Source organism: Aptenodytes patagonicus, chromosome 16 (assembly GCF_965638725.1).
Source record: "Aptenodytes patagonicus chromosome 16, bAptPat1.pri.cur, whole genome shotgun sequence".
In the NCBI taxonomy this organism is placed as follows: Eukaryota; Metazoa; Chordata; class Aves; order Sphenisciformes; family Spheniscidae; genus Aptenodytes; species Aptenodytes patagonicus.
Window position 1 is genome coordinate 647,647 of NC_134964.1, and position 26,188 is coordinate 673,834.

General features: G+C 45.7%; 1 protein-coding gene across 2 annotated transcripts in view; it reads right to left on the reverse strand.

Annotated features, from left to right (window-relative positions):
• SLC38A12 (solute carrier family 38 member 12) overlaps positions 1-26,188 on the reverse strand; it is a 45,983-nt gene that overhangs the window by 18,945 nt on the left and 850 nt on the right. Inside the window, exons 2-8 of one of the 2 annotated variants that reach the window (XM_076353823.1) lie at positions 25,455-25,579; positions 23,315-23,436; positions 20,658-20,739; positions 19,608-19,710; positions 19,121-19,201; positions 14,531-14,630; positions 13,624-13,729 (exon numbers count right to left, since the gene is read on the reverse strand). In XM_076353823.1, coding sequence (XP_076209938.1) covers positions 13,624-13,729; positions 14,531-14,630; positions 19,121-19,201; positions 19,608-19,710; positions 20,658-20,739; positions 23,315-23,436; positions 25,455-25,499 — 639 coding nt within the window. In that variant the 5' untranslated portion in view covers positions 25,500-25,579. Of the gene's footprint in view, positions 1-13,623; positions 13,733-14,530; positions 14,631-19,120; positions 19,202-19,607; positions 19,711-20,657; positions 20,740-23,314; positions 23,437-25,454; positions 25,580-26,188 lie in introns of both variants that reach the window. The other variant, XM_076353822.1, reaches the window with a different exon arrangement.

The window sequence follows — 26,188 nt, forward strand, 5'->3', positions numbered from 1 at the left end:
GACGCCCATTAGCGAACCAAGATGGATATCCACAGATCAATACAAACGATGCTAAGGCCTGGAATGAGATGAGGTTGCCCTGCTTTGCAGAGATTTGTGCCAACCACTTTTAGGAAGGGAAGCCACAGCACACGCTGGACTGCTTGAGAAGAGAAAGGCAGGGCAGAAGAAGACATTAAACTGCCAGATTAACATCACTTCAAAGTGAAATTGTGTACAGCTCCACAGGATTCGGCACAGGTCAGGAAAGAGGGATCAGTTCCTCACCAATAACCAGGACACGAGGAACAAGGACTCAGTCCCTGGATTAGAGCTAATCTCATCATCAACCCTCAGAAGAGGCCCAAGGCCAGGAAGCCTATTTAAGAACACATCCCCAAAAGGTTGAGAAGAGACTATGTTGCTTAGAAGGAGGATGTCTACTTTCTCTACCTCACTGTGCCAGACACCTAAATGCTCTTCCGACCCATTAAGTTAATTAGTTTCATAACCTCTCCCTGAGGAAAAAGTAAGCCCGAATAAGCACCTCAGACATATACCCAAACTTTCCACCTGATGTTCTCCAAGCTCAGGTCTCCCCCAGAGGGATATAATTTACAAAGTGCTTCATTGCACGTGCTATTCAAACAATCCAAAACCTACATAGAAAACTGCACCAGTCAGCCCTGCCAGAAATCAAATATGCAGAGCTCTGACACATCAAAAAGCTCTCCCAAGTTTTCCAGTTCACCTCTTGAGCTAGCTGAGATGATTTCTAGGAGTTTATAATTCTCTTCCTAAGCTTCAGCAAATTAACCCAAGGCAGAACGAGCATAGTCTACTTTGATTAAAGATTTTTCTACTAGTGAAATTATTTCCTATTAGAAACAAGCAGGCGTACGTGGCTGATTCATTGTTAAACTTAAGCAAGTTAAGGAAATCCTCCCTTTGGCCAAGAAGGAGCATCAGATCTATCAAATGCTGTTTATATTCACAGGATGGCAAAGAGAAACCTTTACTGTGTTTTTGCACAGACTGGCTGTTAAGCATAGTTCCCTAATTTCTCTCCAAGCTCCTCCATTAAACAGGAAAGGCTAGACAGGTCACCAGGCTTGCTGTGGAGGGTACGTGGAACCCACACACAGCAAGTAAGTGCAACAGATGCAAAATTCTTTATTTTTCCTTCTTTTCTCATGCTCAAAAACAACATGAAGATCCAGCACATTAGTGACCAAGAAAACAGTGTTTTTCTTGCTTTTACCGACATTTCCAGTCAGAAAGTTAGAAGCCAGTGAGCGTAGAGGGAAGAACAGCAGCTTGTCACTCTGAATCACACTCTGCCCTGCAGGCTAGTAGGAGCCATGAGCAGCACATCAGCTCGCTCAACCCCCGGGAGGGTCTTCGAATCCATTCCTCCCACCAAGCCAAGACACAATAGTACTGGCACCAAGGTTTGGGAGCTTCTCTTAGCCGGCTACTCAGCTGACACCACTTTCCCAGCCTCTGCACCTGTCAGCTCTTAGCATTTCAAAGTGAAAAGCAAGCAGGTCAACTCAAGTCTTCTTGCCACAGGGGAAACTAGCTGGGGCTTACCGTTGCCTGGAATATATTTTTATATGTATTTAATAAAATATACTTTTAGAAATATATAAAGCTCTTATGTTAAAAGTTGGTTACATAACCTTGTTTATTGGCTTATCTTTAAAAAGCAAAAGTAAGATCAAGCGTTAATAGGACATCTGGCTGGTTTTATCAGCTTAGTTTCAGCCAAGAGGACCATCAAGAGAGCTCTCAACCACTAAGTGATGGCCAGCTAAGAGTGTTTCAGACCATACAAACATGCTTTAAGCCAGTCAGAGGGCTGTATTGACTAAACAGGTTCTTTATTGACCTGAAGGGTCCCATATATCACCCTGAATCAGTACAGTTCAATAGCTTTCATCTGCTTCCCAGCATACGGCTTTTACAGAAAGCGCCAATACGGCTCAGGAAGCACAATTAGCACCCCAAACATAGCTGATTCATGTTTTAGATGCAGTAGTTACAGCATTACGGCTAGTACCTGCATACATTCGCAAGAGGGCCATCTGAAAACCAGCTTCATTCATAACTGTCATCAGAACTTACTTGTTTCCATGCTCCACAAACTCATCTGTAAGAATTGCATCTCTTTGGTGCTTGCTGAGTAGTGAATTAAAAACAGTAGCTACTGTTTCTTGTTGATTCAGAACCTGGAAACTTGCAGACAGTTGAGTACAAGCAAGGTATTTACCTGAGCAAAGTGAGACTATGACGATTAACCTTGTTAAATGCAGCAAATACTCCAGAAGCAGAGCAAAAAAAAAAAAAAAAAAAAAAGAGTTTGAGAGGTTTTGGATAAATGCATTTGTGTGGCACAGGGCTATCATACCAATGCAAAGTTAGTAAGTCTCAGATACCAGGCCAAGGATCCCTCAGTTTTAATATGAAGATGGTAAAGAGATGTTGCAGTGCTCTCTCCTTAAATATCTCCCTTTGGGCTGAGGCCCCAACCACCCTTTTCTTTCCTTTTCTTCTCTTCCTCCTCCCAGCCTTCCTCACCCTCATTCAGAACCAGAACTCACCCCAAACCAAATCCTTCCTTGAAGGCTCTTGCCTCCCCTTGATAGAAGAAGTGCCAACATCTCACACAAACTTCATTTCAGGATAGTACCAACTCTACCTCTGCAGATATTGATGCTTAGGTTTCACAACTGTTGAGCAACAGTACGTCTTCCCCCAAAGATAGAGTACAGCAAATAACCCTAACTCTAATGGGGAGCAAGCTGACAAACAAAATGGATCACTCTCCTTGGTAGCCTTTGCCACCTTGGCTGGAAAGCTGAGTTGAGTGCTTTATACAGGACTATGGGTACACAGCATTCCCACTGCAAAGCAAGATAACCATAGGAAGATGCAAGCTCTCTTGAACGAGCACTTCCCAGAGGAAGCTTTGTTTGATTCAGTGCTCAGACACAAGGAAAGTCTCCTTGAGCACGGTAGGAAAAAGCAGACATTTCATACGTGCTGTCAGGAGTGGCAATTCTGACACCCATTCTGCTTCTGCAAGACGTCCCTGAGCTCAGAGTTATTTCACAACCTAGATGAGCACTAGAAGGGACAGACAAAACAATATAACAAAACCAGACTGTGCAAGTATGGAGATCAAACAAGATGTTAGGAGAGCCAGGGACTGGCTGATCTGTTCCCACCTCAGGTACTCTCCTCTAGAGTGTGTCTAAAGAGACACCTAGGAAAAAAAACCCAAAACTAAAGCTTGATTTACCAGCACTGACACAGGTCAGAGATTTTATCCCTGGTTGGAAGCTTGAACCAGACCTATCGTCTTCAGTAGAGTAGTTTCTTATGAATTGGTGTTCCTATTCACATCCTCAGGGAATTTTTAGGGCTGACTTTGGAGAGAAATATTAAATGCAAGGTGCTTGCCCCACTCCCGTTTGGGACTCCTAGTTAAAGAAAGCAGAGCTTTGTAATATTTCAGAGCTACTTGCAGCTACACCAACACCCACCCGCAGCCTCTGGCAGCTCCTCTGCATCCACTTCAAGTTGTGACAACCGCTATGCTACCCAACGGCAGGCTCCAGTTGCTCATGCCAGGGCTTCAGTGCTTTTCAGCTAAAACATATCAAAGGAAAAGGGTCTCGAGGGCAACATGGTGCCCCCTCTGCCATCTCTCCTCCTCTTCACTAGGGTGACAAGGCCATGTTTCTCTCCTGCATGAGCTCATATCTCAAGCTAGAGAGACAGATGGCACATCAGTGAGGGCGGCGATCCAAGCTTTCGTTGGTAAAGCTTTACCCTTGCAGTGGACAGTACAAATATAAATACACGAAAGGAGTCTGATGGTTCAGGAAGGAGCTTTTTAGAGAGCTGGGAAAAAAAAAAAGGCGCTCAAGATCCACAGCCTCTCAAGGCTGGAGGCAGGGCTGCAGCAGGGGCCATGCTGATAGGCAGCAAGTTATCAGCAGACAAGCAATTATGAACTTCTTAAGTTGGTTGAAAAAGAGATAAACCAGCAACAGAACAAGGGTTGCTCAAAGAAGTTGAGAGACAAGAGGGATTTTAACCTCCGGATCCCCGTAGAGTCAGGAAGATCACAACGGAGGGAGGACGCAACTGCCAGACATCCTACAAGGAATATTTATAGATAAAGAAACAAGGGCAGTTACGCTTTGAGTACAGCAGGCATCTGCTGCCACAGCAGCTCCGGTAATTAACATGCTGCTCTTGGGACACCTGGCAGAGGTTTATAGTCATAACTCACATGAAGCATATCACTGGCACTAAGGAGCCCTCACCCACCTTTCTCCCCAGTATCTTGAGGCAGGAAGGAGGTACCCCCCAAGAACTAAGACCTCAGCTGCTGCCAGGCCGGTTTTTGCCAGCAAAGCAAGTGGCATTTCACCCACAGTACCCATTAAGCTGGATGCTGCCACTCACGGTTCCTGTGCCACAGCGCTGCCAGCACTTCTTCCAAATGGAAGACCTTCTGCAAGAGATGGAAAGAAGCGCCTGTATCCCCAAAGCTACTTAGTTTAGTGAATCTGAGTATGATCTAGGGATTTTCAAAGGTTCTAGTCCAGCACCAGCTGATGGCAGCTTGCTTTTGACCGCCCATCCAGCAAACAAGCGTACTTGTCCCAGCTGATGTCCTTGCAAGCTATGACGTTGCTGGGCATCCAACACACCAAGGACTAGCTGGCAACTGAGCAGCCTCTACGTGCAGTTCTGGGAGGTCACGGCAGAAGCAGCACATGGACAGCGAGGCAGTACTGGAGGGTGCTGCTCTCCTCTCCCCACCCTGACTCAGGGCCGCAGTCTGTTTCTGGAGCTGGCCCACCTCTGAGCACAAGGAACTTTCCACTTTGGAAGGAACACTCTGGAAAACCAGTTCTTCCTCCTCTTAAAGTGAAGAAATCCAGGTGCAAAGTGTTTTCAGAAAGTCATTTGGTTTGCAGTCCCTGGCACACCTGGGGTGTGCAGGATCACAGCCAGTGGCAAGCTTGCACTCTCCAGGGTAAATACACTTCCATTATCATTTTTCACAAGAAGAGGAAGATGGAGGCCAGCAATAACGCCGAGGTGACTGGCATCTAATTTTTCATCATTGGAGTATTTATGGCACAGCCATTTGCGGCATCTTGTAATCACTTTACCACCACCTTGACCCCTGGCTCCCCCTTATTCTGCATCTCCTAATTGCATCTGAACAAGCAGGAGGGAAGCAGCAAAGTGGATAGATGCAGGAGAGCTGAATGGTTGGTCTGTGATACTTGGAAGGACAGCAGAGGAGTTGCAGAGCCAGGTCTGGCTGTACCCCCCCACCAGCTTGCTTTGACCTCCCACAGGCTATGAAACAGGAGCCTTCCTCCTTCCTGACACTGGGTAACCTTGAGGAGTCATCCTCCGCTTTCCCAATTTATTAGCATGGTACGAGAGATTAATGAGTTCCCTCCAACAAAGTGTGAAAGCATAATCATTATACACAGACACTGCCCAAAATTCCTGCATATTCATATCCTCTCCTGGCAGGGTACTGGCAACTGCAATAATATTTATATTGACTACAAAAGCCCCTGGGTTAGACAGCATAAAGCGAGGGAGACATGGACCAGCGTGACACGTACACACAAGAGGGCCCTGCAAACATGTCAAGCCACAAACTGCCAGGGTTAGGAGGTACTTGGGTTCAGCAAGGATGACTGTTCCTGAAGGCCACTAACCCCTTCTCTGCCACAAGGCAAACAGTGCCTCCACCACTAAGCCATTATTTCCCCTCTTTTTCCCCTACAAACTTCTCAATGGAGTTTCACACTATTCTTCAGCTGCCTGGAGGATGTAGTTTCAGGGACAGCATTATCCCCGTTCACTGTTTCAGGCCAGAGTTGCCTGAAGGGAAAGGAAATGTCCCACACTTTGAAACTACCTTGCAGCAGCACAAAAGCAAGAGATAAAGCCTTGTTGCCTGGGGTTAGCGGGGAGTCTGCTTGCTCCCAGCCTCCTCCTTTGCCTTCCCTGTACAGTGCACACCAAAGTGGTGCAACAGGCTTCAGAGATCAGCTCTGCCCGAGAGCATTATACCGACTTCAACTTACAAGATAAATCCCAGCTGCGTTATTTGTATTTATAGTCCTGCTTACAGAAGCATGAGCCACGTGTGGGATTTGCTGATGTAGTCCAAAAATCCACATTTTTGGACAAGAGCATCAGTGATCTCACTCAGACATAAAGTGCAATTTAGGAGAATGTTAAGAAGTTGCAGACTTATTTAGCAATATAAAGAGATACCAGTCTGTCCAGAGCTCTTTCCTCCGCAGCCTCTGGTAGTGTTCAGAGTGGCATAACTGCACAGTTCTGCAGCCCTGGTGCCTTTTACCTGTGTATGAAGGAACTAATGATAATTTCAGGGGAGGAGAGATCAAGACTGCTGTCTTACTCAATGAAAACACTGACATGAATCAGGCAGGCAAAGTCAGACCTCTGTTTAAAAACAAAACTGGTGTTAAAGCACCGAACAAAATACTTGAAAATATGCTGGTGAGAAAAAGGCTCGTATGGCATTTCCCAGGGGAGTGCTTCGCTGACTTAACAGGTCTTCTCCAGTTCTGGTTTCTATGATGCTGTCACTACTACTGCACAAAATAACACTGCACAGGGGAAATGCATTTATTACTTATTTTCCACAGAATTGTTCCAAAAATGAAAGATCTGGGAGTCTGCTGGAACAGTCTCGTCCAAGAAAGGAATTTTAAAAGGCCCTTTTTAAACCTTTAAAACTTGTGTAGTGCATGGGTGATCACAAACAGGTATCGGTTCTGACACCTGCCCTGTTCGGCAGAGATTGGTCTCCAGTATTGAGAGAACAGTGTCAGCTTTGGTGCCTTGCTGCCCAGGTGAGCTTACTCCAAGGGACAGCTTTATTTAGGAAAAGCAGCAGCATGGCCTCTCAGCCTTACCAGGGTGGCTCTGCAGGGCAGCAAGGGCTGTAGTCTGAGCCCAGTAAACAGCGTTGGTGAGTTTGTAACTGCAGGAGTGCACAAAAGCAGGGATATATCTAGAGCCACTTCTTTGCCCAATTTGTTTAGCTGGCTTACTTCCAAGGTTCATGCCCACCGTCCATCATCACGTAAGTCAAACCAAGCACTAAAGTGTGCAGGACATTCTTCTATGGGGAAGCCAAGTGCATCGGAGCTCACCAATGGCCTCTGCCTGTCACACCAGCCACCTTGCTTCTTCTTAAGGGCCGGTAGCACCTGCAGCATATCTGGCCAGGCACACAGCCAGCAGCACAGCACCCTTCCCTTCCACACAGCCCCTGCCAGCCAGCTGGAGGTGGCGGGGGGAAGGATCGGCCCTTTGGAAAAGCTCAGTGTCCAAGTGACAGCGCAACCCAAGCCCCACTTAAGCAAAAAAAAAAAACCCCACTTCTCATTGTGAAGTGAACAGACAGCTCTGTGCAGAAAACACATTCCAGTCCCCTGCACTATTGATTTTCCTGTGAAAAGAGACAAGCTAATCCTTTAAACTTAGTTGTTTCAATCTGTGGTCTTGCAGTTGCTTCACTATTGTACCACAGGCTCACTCTCCCACCCAGCCCTAGCAGCAGGGAGGCTTGCCTTCTGGCTGATGTTTCTTTTACTCAAAATGCAATCAGTTACAAAGAAAGCAAGGGAAAAAAAAAAAAAAAAAGTCACACACCAGAAGCTGAACTCCAGCTCTTAGGTCACTAGTACAACAAGTTTATATTCCACTTTCACAACACCGCACTCCTTCTGCCTCTCCTCCTGCCAGGTCAGGAGAAACCTCTTATTCAAAAGGCCAGTTATTATCTGAAGTTCCCTTTGCAATAGGAAACACGAGGGGTGTGGGAAACTCCAAAAGAGCTAGTTTATCTGTCACAGGCATACGATGAGTGAGCAATCGAAAGAATTTATTGACAAGCCCACAGAAGAAGCATGGACCAGGATGAAGGAGGCAGGATTTATGCCATATTAACAAGGCTGTGTGCCAATTTCAACTTTATTAGTTTCACAATAAAAAAAAGCTGAGAATCACCTTCCTATCCCACATCCAGACACCATTTATTTTAAATGAACTTGGCTCCTGTCCTTCTTCAACCACTTCAGAGCAAAGCATCAACTTAACTGATCTTACTTTTTGGAAGCTGACTAGATGAGAGGCATGAGAAGACTCCAATCAGCCCCCGAGACCAGGCTTTTAGCCAAGCAAAGCTGTATTTCAGAGGCACCTGTAACAAAGTTAGGGCTATTGATATTTATGCTTAACGCAGTACTAATTCCTCTCCTGCCACAGCAATAGCTCAAAACTCAGGTGCCTGTACATACCGAAATGGCATAATATTCTGGACCCTCGAGAGGCTTTTCCCTATTTTGAAGGCTTTTAGAACTGGATCTATGCACAGAAGTAGCAGCCACCTTTTTTGTACATTTGTTTCTACTTCCATATCAGTATCATAATAAAACGCATCAGCGCATTTGTGGTAGGGAATATAATGCAATATCTTTGGCAAGAAGGTCTTACCATGAATAACTTCTTATAGGATATGCAAGGTGACATGCTAATAGTGCCCCAGTCCTGCTGCATCCTTACTGTAAGCTGGGGTAACCTGGAACATAACAACACTACAGTGTAAGCAATTTATTTAAACAAGGTGATGGCTTCACACCAGCTGGGTAAACTTCCATCAGCTTTCCTTCCTTTCCCCTGGCTCACCCTGGGATCCCAGGGCAAGCACCCCAAACCTTTTTGACTGATGTGCTGTGAAATCAGCCCTCCCTGCTCCAGACACCTGCCACTGAAGCAGCTACCTTCCCCACTGCTGGCTCTCAAGGTCTCTAGACACTGAGACCTGTAAGAATGAATATCCAGGAGACAGCAGCTGTGACCCATTTTTTACCGGATGCTGCTGCAGGGCACAGCTGAAGAAGGCAAGGCAGAGGAAAAGCGCTTACTGCAAAGGGAACAAGCGGAGCAAACCCAGGTGTCCTTGGAAGAAGCACTCTGCTTGCAGCACTGCTCCAGCTCTGTTTCTCCAGCTCCCAGTTGGCAAGAGACAGTGTAGATCAAGTGCGGATGTTCAAGTACTGCCATGAGGGCTCCCCTCATATCACTGCTGGGAGGTAAAAAAATAAAACAAAAAACCCACAAAGAAAACCCACAGAGGCCAGAAGGCAACCCTGAGCTGGAGACGGGGCAGAGAGGCCACAAGAGTCTCATGCACTGAACAAGCCGATAAAACTGCCCTAGTGCAGGCAAACGTATCTGGAAAGATCCTTTTTGACAACAAAAATCACAGGTACCTTCACCCAGAGAACAGGGTGCACACAGACATGCAGCACAGTCAGGGAGGAGAAATGCTGAGGAGGGAAGCAGAGCACGTACGCTAGCGGCACAAAGCATGGCGCTCCAGCCTGTAGCCAAAGAGGGCTGGGAAGGCAGCACCGTGCCGAGGCAGATGGGATCTACATCAACACTTATCAGTTCAGCCTTTGCATTTGCCGATTAAGTTCTGCTGGCACTGAGCAATTTTACATGTCCTCAGACTACCTCCTCACCCCCCTGCACAGCCTCCCGCGGCTGCAGCCCAGCCCCGCTCTGGTCGCTGGGTATTCTGATCAGAGCATCAGGCTGGGGTGACATTGTCCCCTCCTGAAGAGGGACGGTAAGCGCCCGCAAGCCCGCTCATTTTATTCACTGCACAAGCACGTTTCCAACTGGGATAATCTCCATTAAACCATCTGCACTCCCATCTTCGCTCGGCCCGCACCCGCTGGGCTGCCTGCGATACTGCAGCATCTGTGAACTGGCAAAAGCGGATGCTGCATCCCTTTCCCAATCAGCTAAAAAACCAACAGAGACTCAGACAGAACAGATGCACCTGGTAGCTTTGATACACTACTGAGCCAGGCTACCAGGAGTACCTGTGCCAGTGCCTCTTCTGAAAGGCGTACGGCTCCCTCTGAGAATTTAAGCCATTTCCTTCCCGTCATGGGAAGACACCATGTCCCAAATTGCCAGAAGAGGAGGGACGAGAAGAGAGTAGAGGTTTTAGCTACAACAGCTGCCCTGGTGCAGAAGACAAGTGCCGTTTGCCAGGTCATGAATGCATTTTGGATCAGACACTCTGAATGGCTGCTGATCCCCAGGATTTAATCTCTTATTTATCTCAGTATCTGCTTTCTAGAAATGGGGACTATCGTGTCACATTCCTACATCACTGGAACAGAAATACAAGAAAGTGTTATGATGAGATATCTGAAACTTAAATCCGCTGCCCCTTCCCCGCAGCCTACACAGAAGACGTCCAGCTGACCTTACAGAAAGCATGATAGAGCGACTGCATTGAAGTGTGAATTCAGCGCAGAGAGAACTCGACCCTGTCCTTAGCATTGCCATCGAGACAGCCAAGGGACTCAGGAGGCACTTCAGCTGTCGAGGACATGGCAGCATGGTGACGGATCTGAAGCGAAGATAGAAAGCCATCGATCTGCTTTAACTGTAATCAGTGCTTGCCTTCAACAAGGTCGCTGGGCCATCTAACACACGCCTTTCTTCCAGCCGATTTGCCCTGCGTGGTCTTGCCCTCACAGGCGTGGAACAGCATGGCAAGGCTCACCTTTTAAACCTCCCAGGACTCCTACGGTCCCCAAGAGAAGGCAAATATTAGCAGCAAGTGATGGGACAGGAGCAAAAGTCTATTTCAGTATTTCCTTCACTTATTTGTTTTGCAAGCCTTTATTTTCTAAGGCAATTTACAAACAAGAAGCAAGATAACCATTTGTCCAGACAAAGGTTAATAGGGACCTAGTGGTCTCTGAAGACTCTGCAGTCACACTTAGGTGTGAAATTTTGGAGTAGCAATAAAGATGCTGCACAGACAAGCAAGTCTCAAGAGAAGCATTTAATCTGTCTAAATATTCTCATTATGTACATAGTTTTCAGCTTCCATTCACAGTGATCAGAGCAGAGACAGCTTCCAGAAGCCTTTTTGGACAATAAACCGTGAAATAGGATTTTTACATCAGTCATTATTCCCCTCTCCACCCCCAGCTCGAAGAGTCAGTGTTTGAAATGGTTTTTGTTGAAAAGACATAGCGTTGGGAGAGAAAGAGTCGACAGGAGGAAGGCAGCACAGATCTTTGGCAGCCTGGTGGTACTTGGCACAAGAGAGCTCCCATTGGCACCATTTTCCCAGAAAACCTCAAATAGATTATTTCTCCTAGTAATCCAAAAAAGATTTTCTGTGGGGGCATGCACAGAGTAAGAAACATCACACTACATCCAGAGACCTGCTTCACTGGAACAGGCAAGAGGTTCCAGTTATATCCACCCATCTTGCTCCTAAAAGTCACTTAAACCTAAATACAGTACTAAAACGAGGTGCGAAAACTAGAGGCAGGCATCTAGGACAAAAGGGCTGATCCAAAAACTCAGCTGCTTTCTTTTGGGATCTCAGTATCCATCTGTCCCCTTGCCTGCAAAAAGAGACCTTGTTTGTCCACTGAAATGTGGAACCCGGATTATTCCGACAAGCAAAAGTCCAAAAAAGAAAAAGTCAAGAAAACAGAGCAAGTTCTCTGTGGGTATGATCCCCTGGGACCAAGAGAATAGCTACACTCTTGATGCATCTCACCCCTCCTCGCTTTCACGTTGCCTTTTCCCCTTCAGACAGGCAGGTTTCAGCTTTTCTTGCATGTTCAAGACTCCACTTCCATACACAAGAAGCTTGGACAAAATTTGTAGAGGTAGTTACAGTGTTTTGCCATTCAATTTTTGCTTGAAGTCAAGCAACTTCCTGCCCCTGCCCTCCCACCCCCAGGTTTCTCTCAGAAAGTTTAAGAGCTCTAACTACTGGTCACTAGTTGTCCACATTGCAAACAGGACAGCGGAGGGGAAAATATTAACCAGCACAGTCACTTCAGAGGCAGCCCAAACTTGAAGACGGTGTCAGTACTGCGGTCTGAACGTTTTATAAATGACTACATCTCTTATCCCTCTCTAGGGGAAGTCATCATCGTCTTTGTTTTCTGGAGAATAAAACCACACAGGTCAACCAGGGAGTGGGACCAGCAGAGCTGGAGGTAGAACAAGTCCCAGTTTACTCCCATACTCATCCACTAAGAAGCATTAGAGACCTTAACAGAAAACCACAACTCTGAGGTGATGCTGACACCCAGCAGTCTCCTGAAAAAAGTGATTGTGGGAACCGTCCCCCTCCAGCAACCCACTACAGACTGGTATGTTCTCCCACAAACAATCCCTCCCTACTTCTAAGGGGGAGCAGAGAAAAGCACTGAAACCCTCATCCCAACTACTGAGCAGGGAAGGATTAACCACTATCAAAGACTCTGCAGATATTTATTCTCCAAATCCACAAGAGGAGACAAGCAGAGGAAAAAGCTCCTCTGAGAGTTATGTACACCAACAGCAAGTCTAATGCTTATACAGTCTTAATTTTTTTTTTAATTTTTCAAGTCCTAACAACAATTATCTTCATGAATTATAGACATAATATCTGAGAGATGCAGGCAGTAATTAATGCATGTCTGCCTTTTCTGACTAGCTCCTTCTGCTGGGTCAGGGAGAGTTATTGAAATTCAGGAAGGAAATCTTCAATCTTCTGGAAGTTTTAAAGAAACAGACCAAGACACAATTTAATAAAGCAGTAATATTTCTCTTAAATAATTAACTAGGCTTTGACATTCACTAATATTTCTGAGGCCCAGCTCTTACTTTTGCAATAATGCTGGAACAAGTACACTCAGGGATGTGATCCACTGCATGTCCAAAATCTACTAACTGCAAAACTGCTTCAAGTAGTCTTTACCCCTGGATTTCTCTGCACACACGGCCACCTTCACTCTTTTTTCTTAAAATTCTCACCGAGACCCTTAACAGAAGCCACACTGTACAGCACTTGCATACCTCCCTCTTCTCATTTTGCCCTACTGACATCTGTCTCCAGGTACAAGCGCTCAACTCTCCCCAGGCTCAAGAGAAGCAGTGTTTATCATCCTTTGGGAAAAACCTCGGTTTCACAGCAGAACCACAGCACAGTAATAGATGCAATAGACAGTCCTAAACTAGACAGAAAGCTATTACTAAAGCAGCATACAGCACTGGATGTTGTTTAAGTGGGCTGTTTCCATCATCTCAAAAAGCAGATTCTCCTGCAGCATAAACAATTTTATTCACATAAAGAACGCACTCAAGAGAGCTTAAGATACTCCAGTATATTGACAACAATTACCTCAAAGCAACAATTACTTAGCCAGCCACTGAAAAAAACCCCCACCCTTTGGCATGGACACATCACCTGCTTAAGCAATATAAAACTGCACAACAAGAACAGAACTCTACTTAAACTCAAAGTTGTAAGGATCATTCTGATGGCCACCAAATTAAAATACAGCCATATCACCACGAATAGAGAGGGGGTATTTGGCCAAAAAGGTCAGACTGAACCGAAAGCTTCACACCTCTGTTGTTCACTTGAACTACATTATCTCTACAGGAAAAAAATCCCTGTCCACTAGAAGCAAAGTTTAAATGGAAATAATGGTCATTCCAGTTTCAGAAACTCACCAGATACAGCCTGTAAGCATCAATCCGTCGAATTGGCCCCCAGCACTTGTCTGTATCGTTATACTTTGTGCCATCTCCAACACTGCAAGAATGGTTGCCAGTGGCACTGCTGGGAAAGGAGGGAGAAACAAGAGACACTAATTAACTCCTAGCAGTTGTCTTCCCCTCTCCTGCGTTCAAGAAAGAAGAATGATCAGAGACCTGAAGTGTCCATTCCTCCTCTCCCTCCCTGAACACCCTCCCCTCCTTATATTTTCTGGACTGTGTAACAGAGCAAGTCACTGAGTACCATACATTTAAAGGCAAATTCTTGATTTGCCTGCAGTTATTTACAAGTTTGGTCATTTGGTGATCAAGCTAGCAAGTTTAGGTCATATATGGATCACTGAAGTTTTCCATTTCCAAGTCATGAGTCCAAATCCAGCCCAGCCCAGATTTGATCAAACCAATCTCTTTCATTATCTGTTTCTTTGAGAAAGGAACTGGTCTCAGTCCAGAGCTAAGTCCATGTAACATCACCACTCGCTGGTCACAGGCTTGGTAAGCATCACACCTCTCAGCTCTTACCCAAAGAGACAGAGAAGCTGAAATATTGCACAGAGTATTGCAACCAAACTATTGAGCAACAAGTCCCATGTCTGCAAGTGCTGAAGCTGGATGTACTTCACACCTGAGGACTCATCTGAAATCAGGTCAGCTACTCTCCAGGCAGGTAGCAGGCACTTGGGTGGGGAATATAAAACATCTTCACCTTCCCACCCACAAGTGATGAGCTGTCCTTGAGTCGTTTCTCCACTCGGTTCTTCAGGAAGTAGAGCTGATCCCACTCAGGACTTATCAGCCCATCAAATCCAAAAGCCTGCTCTCTTCTGTTAGCACACAGCCCCACAGCAGTAAGCACACTTACCAGGTCACTTGCATGAGAGAGACCGGTACAGCTGCTGCGTAGATTGCCAGGTCTCCATAGAGGTAGATAATTATGCAGAAATAGAAGAGGTTGACACCCACTGCAGGAAAAGGAAATATTGTACAGTACACAGGGACTCCTGAACTCCGCACTGCAAATACACAAAACTTTTGCGAGGCCTTAAAAATAAATCACCATTTGCCTCCATAGTTTACTTCTTTCTGCAGCAAACTCCACCCAAGGGTCACATCAGCAGCTTCGGGAACTTAGCCACAGCACAGGAACTGACGGGACACAAAGTGCCTCAGAGCTCAACCCTGCCTCCTTCAATACCTGGCCCTGACACAGGCCCTCTAGTTCAAGCCCATCCTCCAGTTGCTGGTCAAGACCAACAGGTCTCACATAAGTCATCTGCCAGATGAAGCTGTCAACTTGGAACAGCCACAGGCAAACATCTAGCTGATGCTCATGGACTTGGTGTGAGCACAGCTTGACAAACAGTGAAATGAAGAGAGAAGATGCTTTTAGCCTCTGCTGATTCCAAACCCTCTGCTTGCAAACCTGCAGGACCTTCACATTAGGTATTTGGCCCCGCAGAGCTCAGGTTCCACAGGGTTGAAATGGAGCTGCTTTGGGAAATTCCTTACCATCAGCAACTTGAGCCAAGGTTCCTGCAAAGCTTTAAACCTCTGTTTCTGCAGCCCTCTTACTCTACTGCCACAGCGTATGCTGTTCCTGCACCATACTGTTTTCTTGGGTCCCCCCCCCCCCAAGCTTGTCCTGCCTTCACATATGAGATTTAAAAAGTCTTACACAAGTTAATTGGGTGCACAGGACAGTCTTACTGGGGCACAACAAGACACTGCTGTGGAGGGCTAAAATCTGCAGGGATAAAGAAATGCTTGATGACACACCAGGTTTCTTTTCTTCCAAGCAAGTCAGTATAAATCTCACCAAGGAAAAACAAACTGGAACATATTTTAGTTCAGAGACAGGTGAGCTACAAAAGAAAAAGCCTCAGATTTGTTTCATTTAGGAAGTTGACATTGAAGGAAAACAGCTCAAGGAACCTGCCCATACTTTCAAGTTGTGACGCCTCCTGATGCTTAATCCTAATGCAGCTTGGGCAAATCAATTCACCTCTCCAACCCTCGCATGTGACAACTATCAAACAAGGACACCATTACTGCAGGAACGTGGCCTAATATTTCTACAGTGCTTGGATGCCCCAGAGTTTTACCATGTTTTGCCATCATACTGCCCCTGGATCTCTGGATGTCAGGAAACATGAATAGGCATTTGCCTTCGTTTAAATAAATTATTCAATATGCTGTGCCTACTTATCATAAAACATTCCTAAAAAAGGGCTGTACTGGGAAAGCAGCAAGAAAACTTTCCTGCTTCTGTAAAGCAGCACACTAAGGCCAGTATTCTAGAGTTGTTCCTGGTTTGTCTAAACAGACAAATGGAGATCTTACAGAAATTGTCAGATCATTTCATATAGTTCCCCCCTTGTTTTCTTCCTCTGTGAAAGATTTAAGATAGCTTCACAGTTAAGGAGCCTCTACATTTTTCTGAAGATGGCAACAACCTACCTACCAGTTTTCTCCAATTTCATATTAAAAAGTGTTGAAGATTATAACAAATAACTGACATAAGACAGAAGCTGCAAGACACACTAAGCACAGGACTAGACAGATTCAGATATAGATTCTGTTTTGGGGATCTGCTACTGATCTCAGGCCTCAGCCGCCCCCCCCCGACACACACACACACACAAAATAAGGCTAACACGACCAGCTAAGCCACAGCAGCACCACCAGGTACCCACCAGCACATATTATACCCCCGTTCCAGTGCCAAGTTCTCTGTCTGTGGGAAGTCCAGGTGACAGTCCTCTCCCAAACTCATCCTCTCGAAGGCAGGAAGACTTTAGCATCAGTTCTTTTATAAACTGCTATTGACCCTCCCTGATCAATACTTTCATTACTGGACACAAAACGGGGAAAAAAAAAAATCAATGACTTCCTGTGAGGAAACAGCATGATAGATGTGCCCAGAATTCATTATTGCAATAAATGACTGCTCAGTCCCAGAAGAAAGCACCCAACGTTGGGGGGCGGAGGCAGAAAGCAGTTCTTCAGAGCCAGCTCTTTTGAAAGAGCACACAGGCCCTTCACAGCCTAAACCTAAGTCAGCTCCCTTCAAGAAAGCAGACAGTCTGAAATTGAGATTTATCCCCAGCTTACCTCCCAGGACTGCAGATTCAACTCCTGTCAGATTGTTGAAAATAAAAATCAGTCAAGAGAAAGGAGCAGAGAACTCACGAGAAATCAGAGGCTTTGAGGTCTATTGCAAAGCTTTCACCAGCCTTCCCTCTGAAGGCTGTAAAGCCCTCAGATACAAAACACGGATCCAAACCCAAGGTATGTTGTGAGCAAAAACCCACTCAGACACTTGCAAGCTGCTTGCAACTGCAGACGTTGGCGCTTGGAGCCAGGACTTCCCAAGTGTGGCTCAGTTTCTCAGCCCTAGGCAGTAGCAACTGGTCACTGAGCAACTGCCCTTATTCAAGGCCTTTCTGTGCAACTGTCAGAAGGAAGCACCTCAGTAAGGATCTGCAGAGGGAGGTACTTAACTTGTCTCTTCTCTGTAACCGCTCAGCAGACCAGAGCGTGTCTCTGAAGGAGGACTCAGCAACAGCAGAGGGATGGAGCCTCACTGCTGAGCACAAAGGAAGGGAAAGCAGCAAACGAGTTACAGCTGCCCCAGACCCCTTGCTGTGTGCACCTCATCTCATCTGGAAGTCACAAGTTGTCTCAAGCTATGGTCTGCAGCTGTTCCAGCCCCCTTCCTGCAGAGAGATTCATCCCTTTGCATTGGGCTGAGTAGGTCCTGGCGAGGATACCTAACACAGAAATCAGGTAACTCTGGCTAAAGCAACATTAAGAAAAGGGATTAAGACTTAGGGTACTAAGCAGTTTATACCCCTTTGCTAGGAAGCGTACATCAGTGCCTGACGGGAGAGAGGACGTGTATTTCCAGCACCCTCTACTGGCTGAGCAGCAGCCAGCATCAAGGCAGAGAGGTCTAGAAGGCAACTGCCCAACGCCTGGCTGGCTTTGGGGGGTCATTACCATCTCCCCCTGTGAAGCACATGCAAAGCAGGGGCCTTCTGGAACTTGCTTATGGTAGCACTCTGCCTCCTGTGATCCCCCAGCCCTCCTGCAGCTGAGCAGGCCTCTACAGCTGAATCCTCAGCAACACTGCTAAGCCCTGTTATAAGGCACTTGCTCTCAAAGCACTTCCCAAATATTACTCCCCAGAGAATGATTGAGACAGGGAAGTGTTCATGGTGTTTTACAGAAGGCAAAGCATGCAAGCAAGGGAACTTGCCTAAAGTCAGAGCAGCCCAGTGCTACAGGGAAGACTAGGAACAAGACGTTTCCGAGTCTCCAGCCCACGCTCAAGTCACCTCTCCTCTTCTCTGACTAGAAAAGTGGCAGCCTTATCCAAGGTGGATTATTTTGATAGTCTTAAGCGATTTAAATCTACAAAGGCCCAGAAGAGGCACGCAGGGAAATTAAAAAGTTTTTTCAATTGGACTTTAAAAATCAGAAATATAGTTCAAGGAATCTTCACTGCTTAAGCCCAGCTGTCCTTCAGAGGCAACAGTCTCACACTGGCATAAAGCTGATGTAATGTAGCGGAAAAAAACAGCCCATCGCATCTTTGTAAGGTGGCCAGTGAACAAGAGAAAAATGTTACTTTCCACAAGAAATGGGGCCTGACAGGCTCAAAATTGCACAGCCATGGTGTCTGATGATTTTCTGGCTCTGCACAGCATTTCAAATATACTGTTTTACAAGTTTCAGAATACCTAAGATGGTAGTTTGCATTTCTATCGCATGCAGCAATGGATATGGCTTTATTAAGAGTAGGGGTACAAGTTTGTTCCCTGGCATACAAGACACATTTAAACACAAAAAGACAAGACAGCTGCCTATCAGATGCACATCAGGGACCCTTTCAGCAGTTCATGTCCCAGCAGCTCTCTTGGTGACTCCCCAGACACACGCAATTCTCAAAAGCTCTCCCCAGAAGTCTCTCTCCTTCAGACTGATACTTACAGGGTTCAGGGAAGCCCAAACATCTTATTCTCAAATGCTACAACCAAGATGGAACTAGCGAACACTACAGCTGGGCTCTACTGCTTTAGACAGTGGAGATCACAGAGGATAGATGCAGTTCAGAGTTGGGTTAAGGGCAGTCAGAAAAGGCACTGACTTACACTTCCCTGCCTCAAGAAACTGGGCCCATAACCTGCAGTATTTTGACTAGTTCCACTACCACCACAGCACCCTCCCTTCATGCAGGTTCTGGCCCACCTGGCCCATAAATACTCTACTTTGTAGAAACACTGTACAGGGGGATGAATACAGTCCACAGAGAAAGAACAATACTTTTGGGTGGAATCATCACAAAATCAGGATGCAAACCCACACTGAGAGGCACACCAACTTAAGGAAAAGCCATACACACAATGTGCAGGAGGACCTGAAGGGACTTTTGAAAATGTGAATCACTTACCTTTATTGAAGAACATGGAAGCCATCTGGCCCATTTCCACCCTCTCAGTGATTTCAAAGATATTGGGTGAGCCACGTCTCTCTGCAAGTTGAAAACAAGAAGTGTTTCAACCAGTCCCTCCAATAAACCCAGACTATCTGAAGACACTCAGGAAGGTCTAGCAACAGTTTGAAGGACAGTATGTATGACTCCACAGCTGCAGAGTCACTGGTCCAATTACTCTGCTGAAGTTAGTTTAAAAGTGTTTTCAAAGTAAGATGTTCTCATCTTAGTGACCTAGAAGGAAAAGATCTTTATCAGACTGCAGAAGGTGAACTGAATTCTCAATGAGTCTTATCTTGCAAGTGCTAAGGACTTTGGGATGTGAACATGTGGAATTAAGGGTGAAATGGACAGAAGAGTACTTCTCCACTTGCTGGAGCCCACTGGGACACTGTCTGCAGAGAAGAGGTCTTGGATCCAGTGAAAGCACCAACTGGGTACTTACGAACTGACAGGATAGGTCGTGTCTCTGCTCGCTCATAGCCATCTTGGAGGAGAACATCACTGTCAGATACTCCAGAAGAAGAATCCTCATCCTCATCGTCCTCCTGGAAGAAAAGACCAGACCACTGCTGAGATGTCTGCTACCCACAATACAGGCTGTGGCACCACCAGTGTCATGGTCTCACTGCCAAAAACATAGAGGAAGGTCCGAAAGAGGGATGAGCAGGACACGCAAGCAAAGGCAATACCAGGGAGCCCTTGGCCCAGGCTTAGGATGCTGTGGAGAGCAGAAGAGGGCACTAGCAGAGCAGGCTGAAGCGAGTGACAGGCTCTGCTGTCCTAGCCTAGGTCATGCACACAGCAGTGTCCAATTCATGTAGTGATATATGGCACAAGGAAGTCAGAAACTTCCGGCAGACCCGCAGGGTTGCAGAACTGGTAGAAAAAAAAATTCCAAACATATATAGCCTTAGCTAGTCAGAGCAGACAGGTCTAGCTCCTAACTCCAACCCACTAACATACAGGCAGGGATCTAAATCAGTGCAAACAATTATGACTTGCACTGATCCAGAAAAGCCACTAAAGCCAGGATCCAAAAAGCCACAAGTAAGTTTTACAGCAAGGATGTACTTCAGGACTGTCCACTCCCTGCGATACAGCCCAAGTGACAGCAAGGACATTCCAGCCTGTCCCAGTTAAATGACCCGAGATCAGCAAGAATTTATAGACCTCAGCACACTCCAAATGGCACCAATATATTGGCTGCCACCTCTCCACATTCACTGAGCAGCACTTCTGGGCAAGGAGAGCACAATCAGTAAGAAATGTGAACAGCATAAGAGATTTTTCAAAGCAGGAGCAGAAAATCCTGTCTTTAACAAGCAACCCCACAGGGAACTAACAGCCATATTTTATATGGCAAAGTTAAGTACAGCAGAAATTTATTCCTTTAGAGTTACTAATGAGGCAAGGCAAAGATACAGAGGAATCTCAGGCAAGTCCTACAGGATAAAAGAACAGGAGAAAATGGAAAATTAAACCCCACACAAACCTTGCGTTTTTCCATTCTCTTCCATCGCAGCTGGGCGTTTGCAGCAGCCATGGCTTCTACCACAAAGGTTGTAGTCATATAGCTAGAGAGAAATTCAATTGATATCAATAATAGTCAAGAACTGACACTGAAGGGAGATGGAGAATTATTCCCGTCTGTTTGTAGGAGCAAACCAACAAACCAAAACAACCCTTTCACCATCTCCCCCCCACACACTGCATTTTTGGTACAGTGTTTCATCTCAGTTTGCTGCTCCCTTCTGTTCTTGAGATTAAGGTGTTCAAGCAGACCACAAAATGCAGTAAAATATAACATGCCTTCAGATGTAAGAAGACCCTTTAGATATCTGGAAGGCACCTTCCTAGTGTTTCTGTGGGTTGAAGAAGGCAAGAGGACTTCCCCCTTTGTTAGAAAGCAAGCTTCCTTCTTCTTTTTAGGGCCTAGGATGAACACAGTACTATTCTGAAGCTTATCTATTAGGGCCTGTGGCAAAGGTACTATGGTCCCTTAAAGAATCTTACAAATGGCATCGGAAGCAAAGCAGCAATACAAGGCCAAGGAGCAGATCACACGTGCGTGCAAATACACTTTGCTGAAGGCCAGGGGAAAAGCTGTCCAGGGAGACAGCGAGAGCCACTAATGTAAGGAATATCATCTCAGCTAAAAACAGTCCTGTAGTTAAAAAAAAACACCCCAAACCTCAAATCAATCTTATTTAAGGCTTTAAAGTGGTTTCTCACTGCTTCAGGAACTGGACTCACTTATCAACCTCAAATGAGAGATTAGTTTTGCGAGAATAAAAGAAAGCAGCCCTGTCCTGAGGCCTGTGTAGCAATTTCTGCCCAGACTCTTCTTGCACTGAAGGGTCCGCAGCGGGCATGAGGAAGTCACGAGCACCAGAACAAAAACAGGGCAACACAGCTCCCAAGGCACGCAGTACTTTGAGCTGCGTCTTCTCAGTTTAAGCCAGTGCAGTTTTGGTACACAGGTTTGGAGGTTTGTGCTCTTCTGCTGACCTTGAAGGATTGTCTGCTGGTGTTGAGTTTCATACACTGAATTTACGCTTTTAAACTAATGTACCTAAAAGGAATTGCTTCCCAAGTTCCCAGTTACTGGTACTCCCACAGTTTACATTTTATCAAGCCTTTGCAGCATACAGCTTTGAGGTGGGGAACTTACAAGCATTACTACAGTCAGTACTGACCATACAGTACCTCTATATAGCAGCACTTAACAGATCCTAAAAGCACTGCCTCTAAATCAAAGGCACACTCAGGCTGACAGAGCTGGTTACTGACAAGAAAGGAACTTCTAAATTCCATTCTTCAAATGGCAGGAGGGGATTTTGTTTTATTTTAAAACAAAGCAAGAGCAAACAGGGATTCACAGCCCATCAGAAGATGGCAATTCTATTAATAACTACTTAGACATCAGTGCTGTATCAACAGCCTTCAGCTCCACCTGCTGCTCCAGCAGGGAGACATCTGGGCAGGAGCTCATGGCAAGCCAGTGTGAAAATCATGAGACCAGCTCCAAGGTCTCGAGCAGCAAAGGCGTGTAGGGGAATAAGACGGGCCCGGCTATACAGTGATTTGTTTTTCTGACACTCTTGCAGTTGCCCAGAGCATTGCCAGAAGCCAAGAGGAAGCTAACACAACAGGTCTGCATCACATCTGCAAGTCACAAAGCAGAGAAACAACCCCACGTCACCCGTGACCTGGCTGGTGTTTGAGGAACTGATCTGCGACAGAGGCAACTGTGGGATTGTGCTGGTTCTGGCTGGGATAGAGTTAATTTTCTTCACAGTAGCTAGTATGGGGCTATGCTTTGGATTTGTGCTGGAAACAGTGTTGATAACACAGGGATGTTTCAGTTATTGCTGAGCAGTGCTGACACAGAGTCAAGGCCTCTTCTGCTCCTCACCCCACCAGCGAGCAGGCTGGGGGGGCACAAGAAGTTGGGAGGGGGACACAGCCAGGACAGCTGACCCCAACTGACCCAAGGGATATCCCACACCGTATGGCATCATGCTCAGCATATAAAGCTGGGGGAAGAAGGAAGGGGAGGATGTTTGGAGTGATGGCATTTGTCTTCCCAAGTCACCGTTACGCGTGATGGAGCCCTGCTTTCCTGGAGATGGCTGAACACCTGCCTGCCGATGGGAAGCAGTGAATGAATTCCTGGTTTTGCTTTGCTTGCGTGTGCGGCTTTTGCTTTACCTGTTAAACTGTCTTTATCTCAACCCACGAGTTTTCTCACTTTTACTCTTCCAATTTTCTCCCCCATCCCACCAGGGAGAGCGAGCGAGCGAGCGGCTGCGTGGGGCTTAGTTGCCAGCTGGGGTTAAACCACGACAGGGATGTATCCACAGCAAGGACAGCGTCAAAAAAGGAAGCTGGGAGAAAGGTCCCAGAAGACTCTGGACTGGAAAAAAAAGTCTTTCCCATCAGTCAGGAAATGGGATGTAGCACTATTGCAGGCAGTCAGAAAATGCATCCCTCCAAATAAGGTCCACAGGCAACACAACTGCAGAGACCAATGCTCGAGCAGGAGAGGGACAGAATCACTCAGAAAAGCAGCAAAGGTCTTAGCACTGTCCTTACAGCCCCACCCAGCTGAACCCCCCAATCCCCTAAAGACACATACTCATGTCCTACCTCATAAATCCCAGGAACATTAGGAGAACGAGGCTGACGAGCCACCCTGCCGTCGCAAAGGCCTTCGGCATGGTTAGGGCTCCTGTTCCAACGATGAGGTTGAACATGTAAACCAGGCCAACCTGCAATCATCCACATAATCCAACATGAGAGGTTGCAGCTGTGCCAGAGATCACCCAAGACACCTCACATACATACCGATTTAAATGGATAGAGCAATCTTTGAGCAAGCAGGGTGGGAGCAAGCCTATGCCAGAAATAAATATAGGAGGGGACAGATAACCAAAGAACAAAAGTTGTCAGCACAAAATGTCAGGACATTTCTGGAGAAACTGATATTCCTCCCCATTTTTCTAATTATTTTTAAATATTTTTTTTTCTTTCTAACTTTTAAAGTTAAAAAGCACGTGAGCTTTTTGTTTGTTTGTTTTCAAATCCACTGCCTTCTACCAGAAGGGTTGGGGTCTCTCCTTGTTTTCTGAACTGAACCTAAGTAGTTATGATTACGTACGTAAGTTACCTTTCAGAATCTCTTGTTGTTCTTTATTCTTAGTCAAGCAGAAAATATCCAGACAGAATTCTAATTCAAAGCCTGCTTGCCATTTCACCAGTAAGCAGCTGAGCACATTCTGAAGAAGGGATTTTACTTCCGGAAGGGAAAGAATTTTATCCTCTCTGGCAATGAGCTTTTTTCTGCCCAGGGGCAAAAGATAACTGTGCACCTGCACAGGACACACACCCCCCCCAACTATAGATTTACCTGAAGATCAAAAATTACCCCAGAGTTGTGGTTTTTTTGTTTCTATACAGGTCAGAGTCTCTCCAGAGAAGAGCCAGTAAAGAACTGTGTCTGCGTACACTTTTCTGTGTGTGGAGCAATTAATATCAGGAGAACTATTCCCCAGAGATCCTGTGAGCAGTCCTGCCCTTCATTCACTGACATAAGCACAGCAAATTCATCTTTTGACAAGTTTCCCAGAACAACGGGAAAAAAAAAACAAACACAAAAAATCAGACATTGCAGCTTGCAGGCAAGTTCTTTTCATTCAGCTGGCAGAGCTGTCATTCCCTGAGCACAACTCAAGTGCCCAGGGCCATGGCTTACTCTTCAGCAAAGGACTCTTGAAAAAAAACACACCTCAGGTGATTTTCCTTGACTTTGGTCAAGTAGAGAGAGATGAGGATGGTGCCCGTGTGTTCAGTCTGGCTAGACATCCTCAGGGAAAGAGGAGAGAGTCATAGCCTTTGAGATTAGACTCTAGGCAATTCATGCAACACTAACATAACAACATAAGAGCAGGTGACACTAATCCTTTAGGGTCCAGACATCCCAGTTACTGTCTTGTTCTCTATTTCCTCAGTTGTGACCTATTTCTGCAGCCTAATATCCCATTCTTCTAAATTCAGTCATTAACATGGGGATGAAAGTTTTAAAGCATTTGAAAGCCAACACACAGATTTCAGGAGTGGCTCTATCTTTAGTCATCTCTGAGCTCACTTCAGAAAAAAGTGTATGCAAAGTGCTGTTTTTGAGAGCTGACACGGTATGAACACTTGTGGCTATGAAAACCAGTATTTCCAGTAACATGGTAAAACAGTAATTGGCTCTGCAGTTTCACGGGACACCACATCACAAGGAAGAAACATCTTGATTACTGGTTATAAGTGAAGTGGTTTAAAACAGATTACTACAACAGCTACAAATAAGGAAACTTTAAGAAATTCAGAAGAAAACATTACATAAAGTAAAGAAAGAGAAGCAAAGTGGGATAGTTTCCACGTCACGATCCCCCCTGTTTATGCTATGTTTATGTTCATGTGACAATTTGGGTTGATGAAAACATTAGCGAAATATAAGGAAAGTGGGTAGAAGGGTGCAAGAGCTGGTATGGGGCATGAAGCTCTTTTTAACACTTTTAGAACTATACCTTAAGCAGACATCATCCCTTCACAGTACATAAAGGGATTTGCGACATAAAAAACCCCTCCAAGTACAAGCGTTTTTAAGTACCCTTTGACCTTCATCATATCTTGAAACACTGAAATTATGTCTATGGGGAAGCAGGAAATGAAAACATAACGTTGAGAAAAGAGGATTTTGCAAAGGCTTCTGAGCAAAACCACAAACAGCAGTACTTACATAGGGAGAGTAAAGCTCTCCTGTATCAGTAATGCCACCAGCCATGTTGAAGACGGTGGGGAGGCTCAGAGCAAAGTGAGGAAGGTGTTTTCAGGAGGGTGTTTTCGACTTCTATTGCCTTTAACCTAGGGAAACATCATAAAGTTGTGTTAGCTTTGTCGGAAAGAGGAGGAATTCACGAGTCAGCTTTTACACATCAGCCTTCTGACATCCGAACAAAAGAGGATTTCAGCAGGGCCTTGCACTTGGGACAGATATACCCCACTCACCGGCAGCACTTGCTTCAATACTCTACCAAAAAGTTCTCATACCTGTTAAACTAGTTTAGAAGTAACCAAAAGGCCCTGCCCTTTCACAGCACGTAACAACCAAACTTCACCTTCCCCAAACAGCCAGAGGGGCTGTTTCAGACACTAAAACCTCAAGAGGTAGAATGCCTGCCTTGAGGATGATCTCATACCGCTGCTTCTCAAGCAGCTACTACTCTTAGAGAGCACGTGCCTCCTGCAAATCAAAGCAGTAAAAAACCAGCCTACAGTCTCTCCCCATGATCGCAAGTAAAGAAATAAGCAGACAAATGAAAATACTGGACCTATGAAAAAACAAAACAAACCAAACCAACCAAGAAGTTTTCTTACATGTACCAAGGTTTCCAAAGCAGAATTATTTGGGGAACTTCGCATTGTCTTAGAAAAACTAAAGGGGAGAGGGAGAACCCAAGCCTTCTGAAAGGT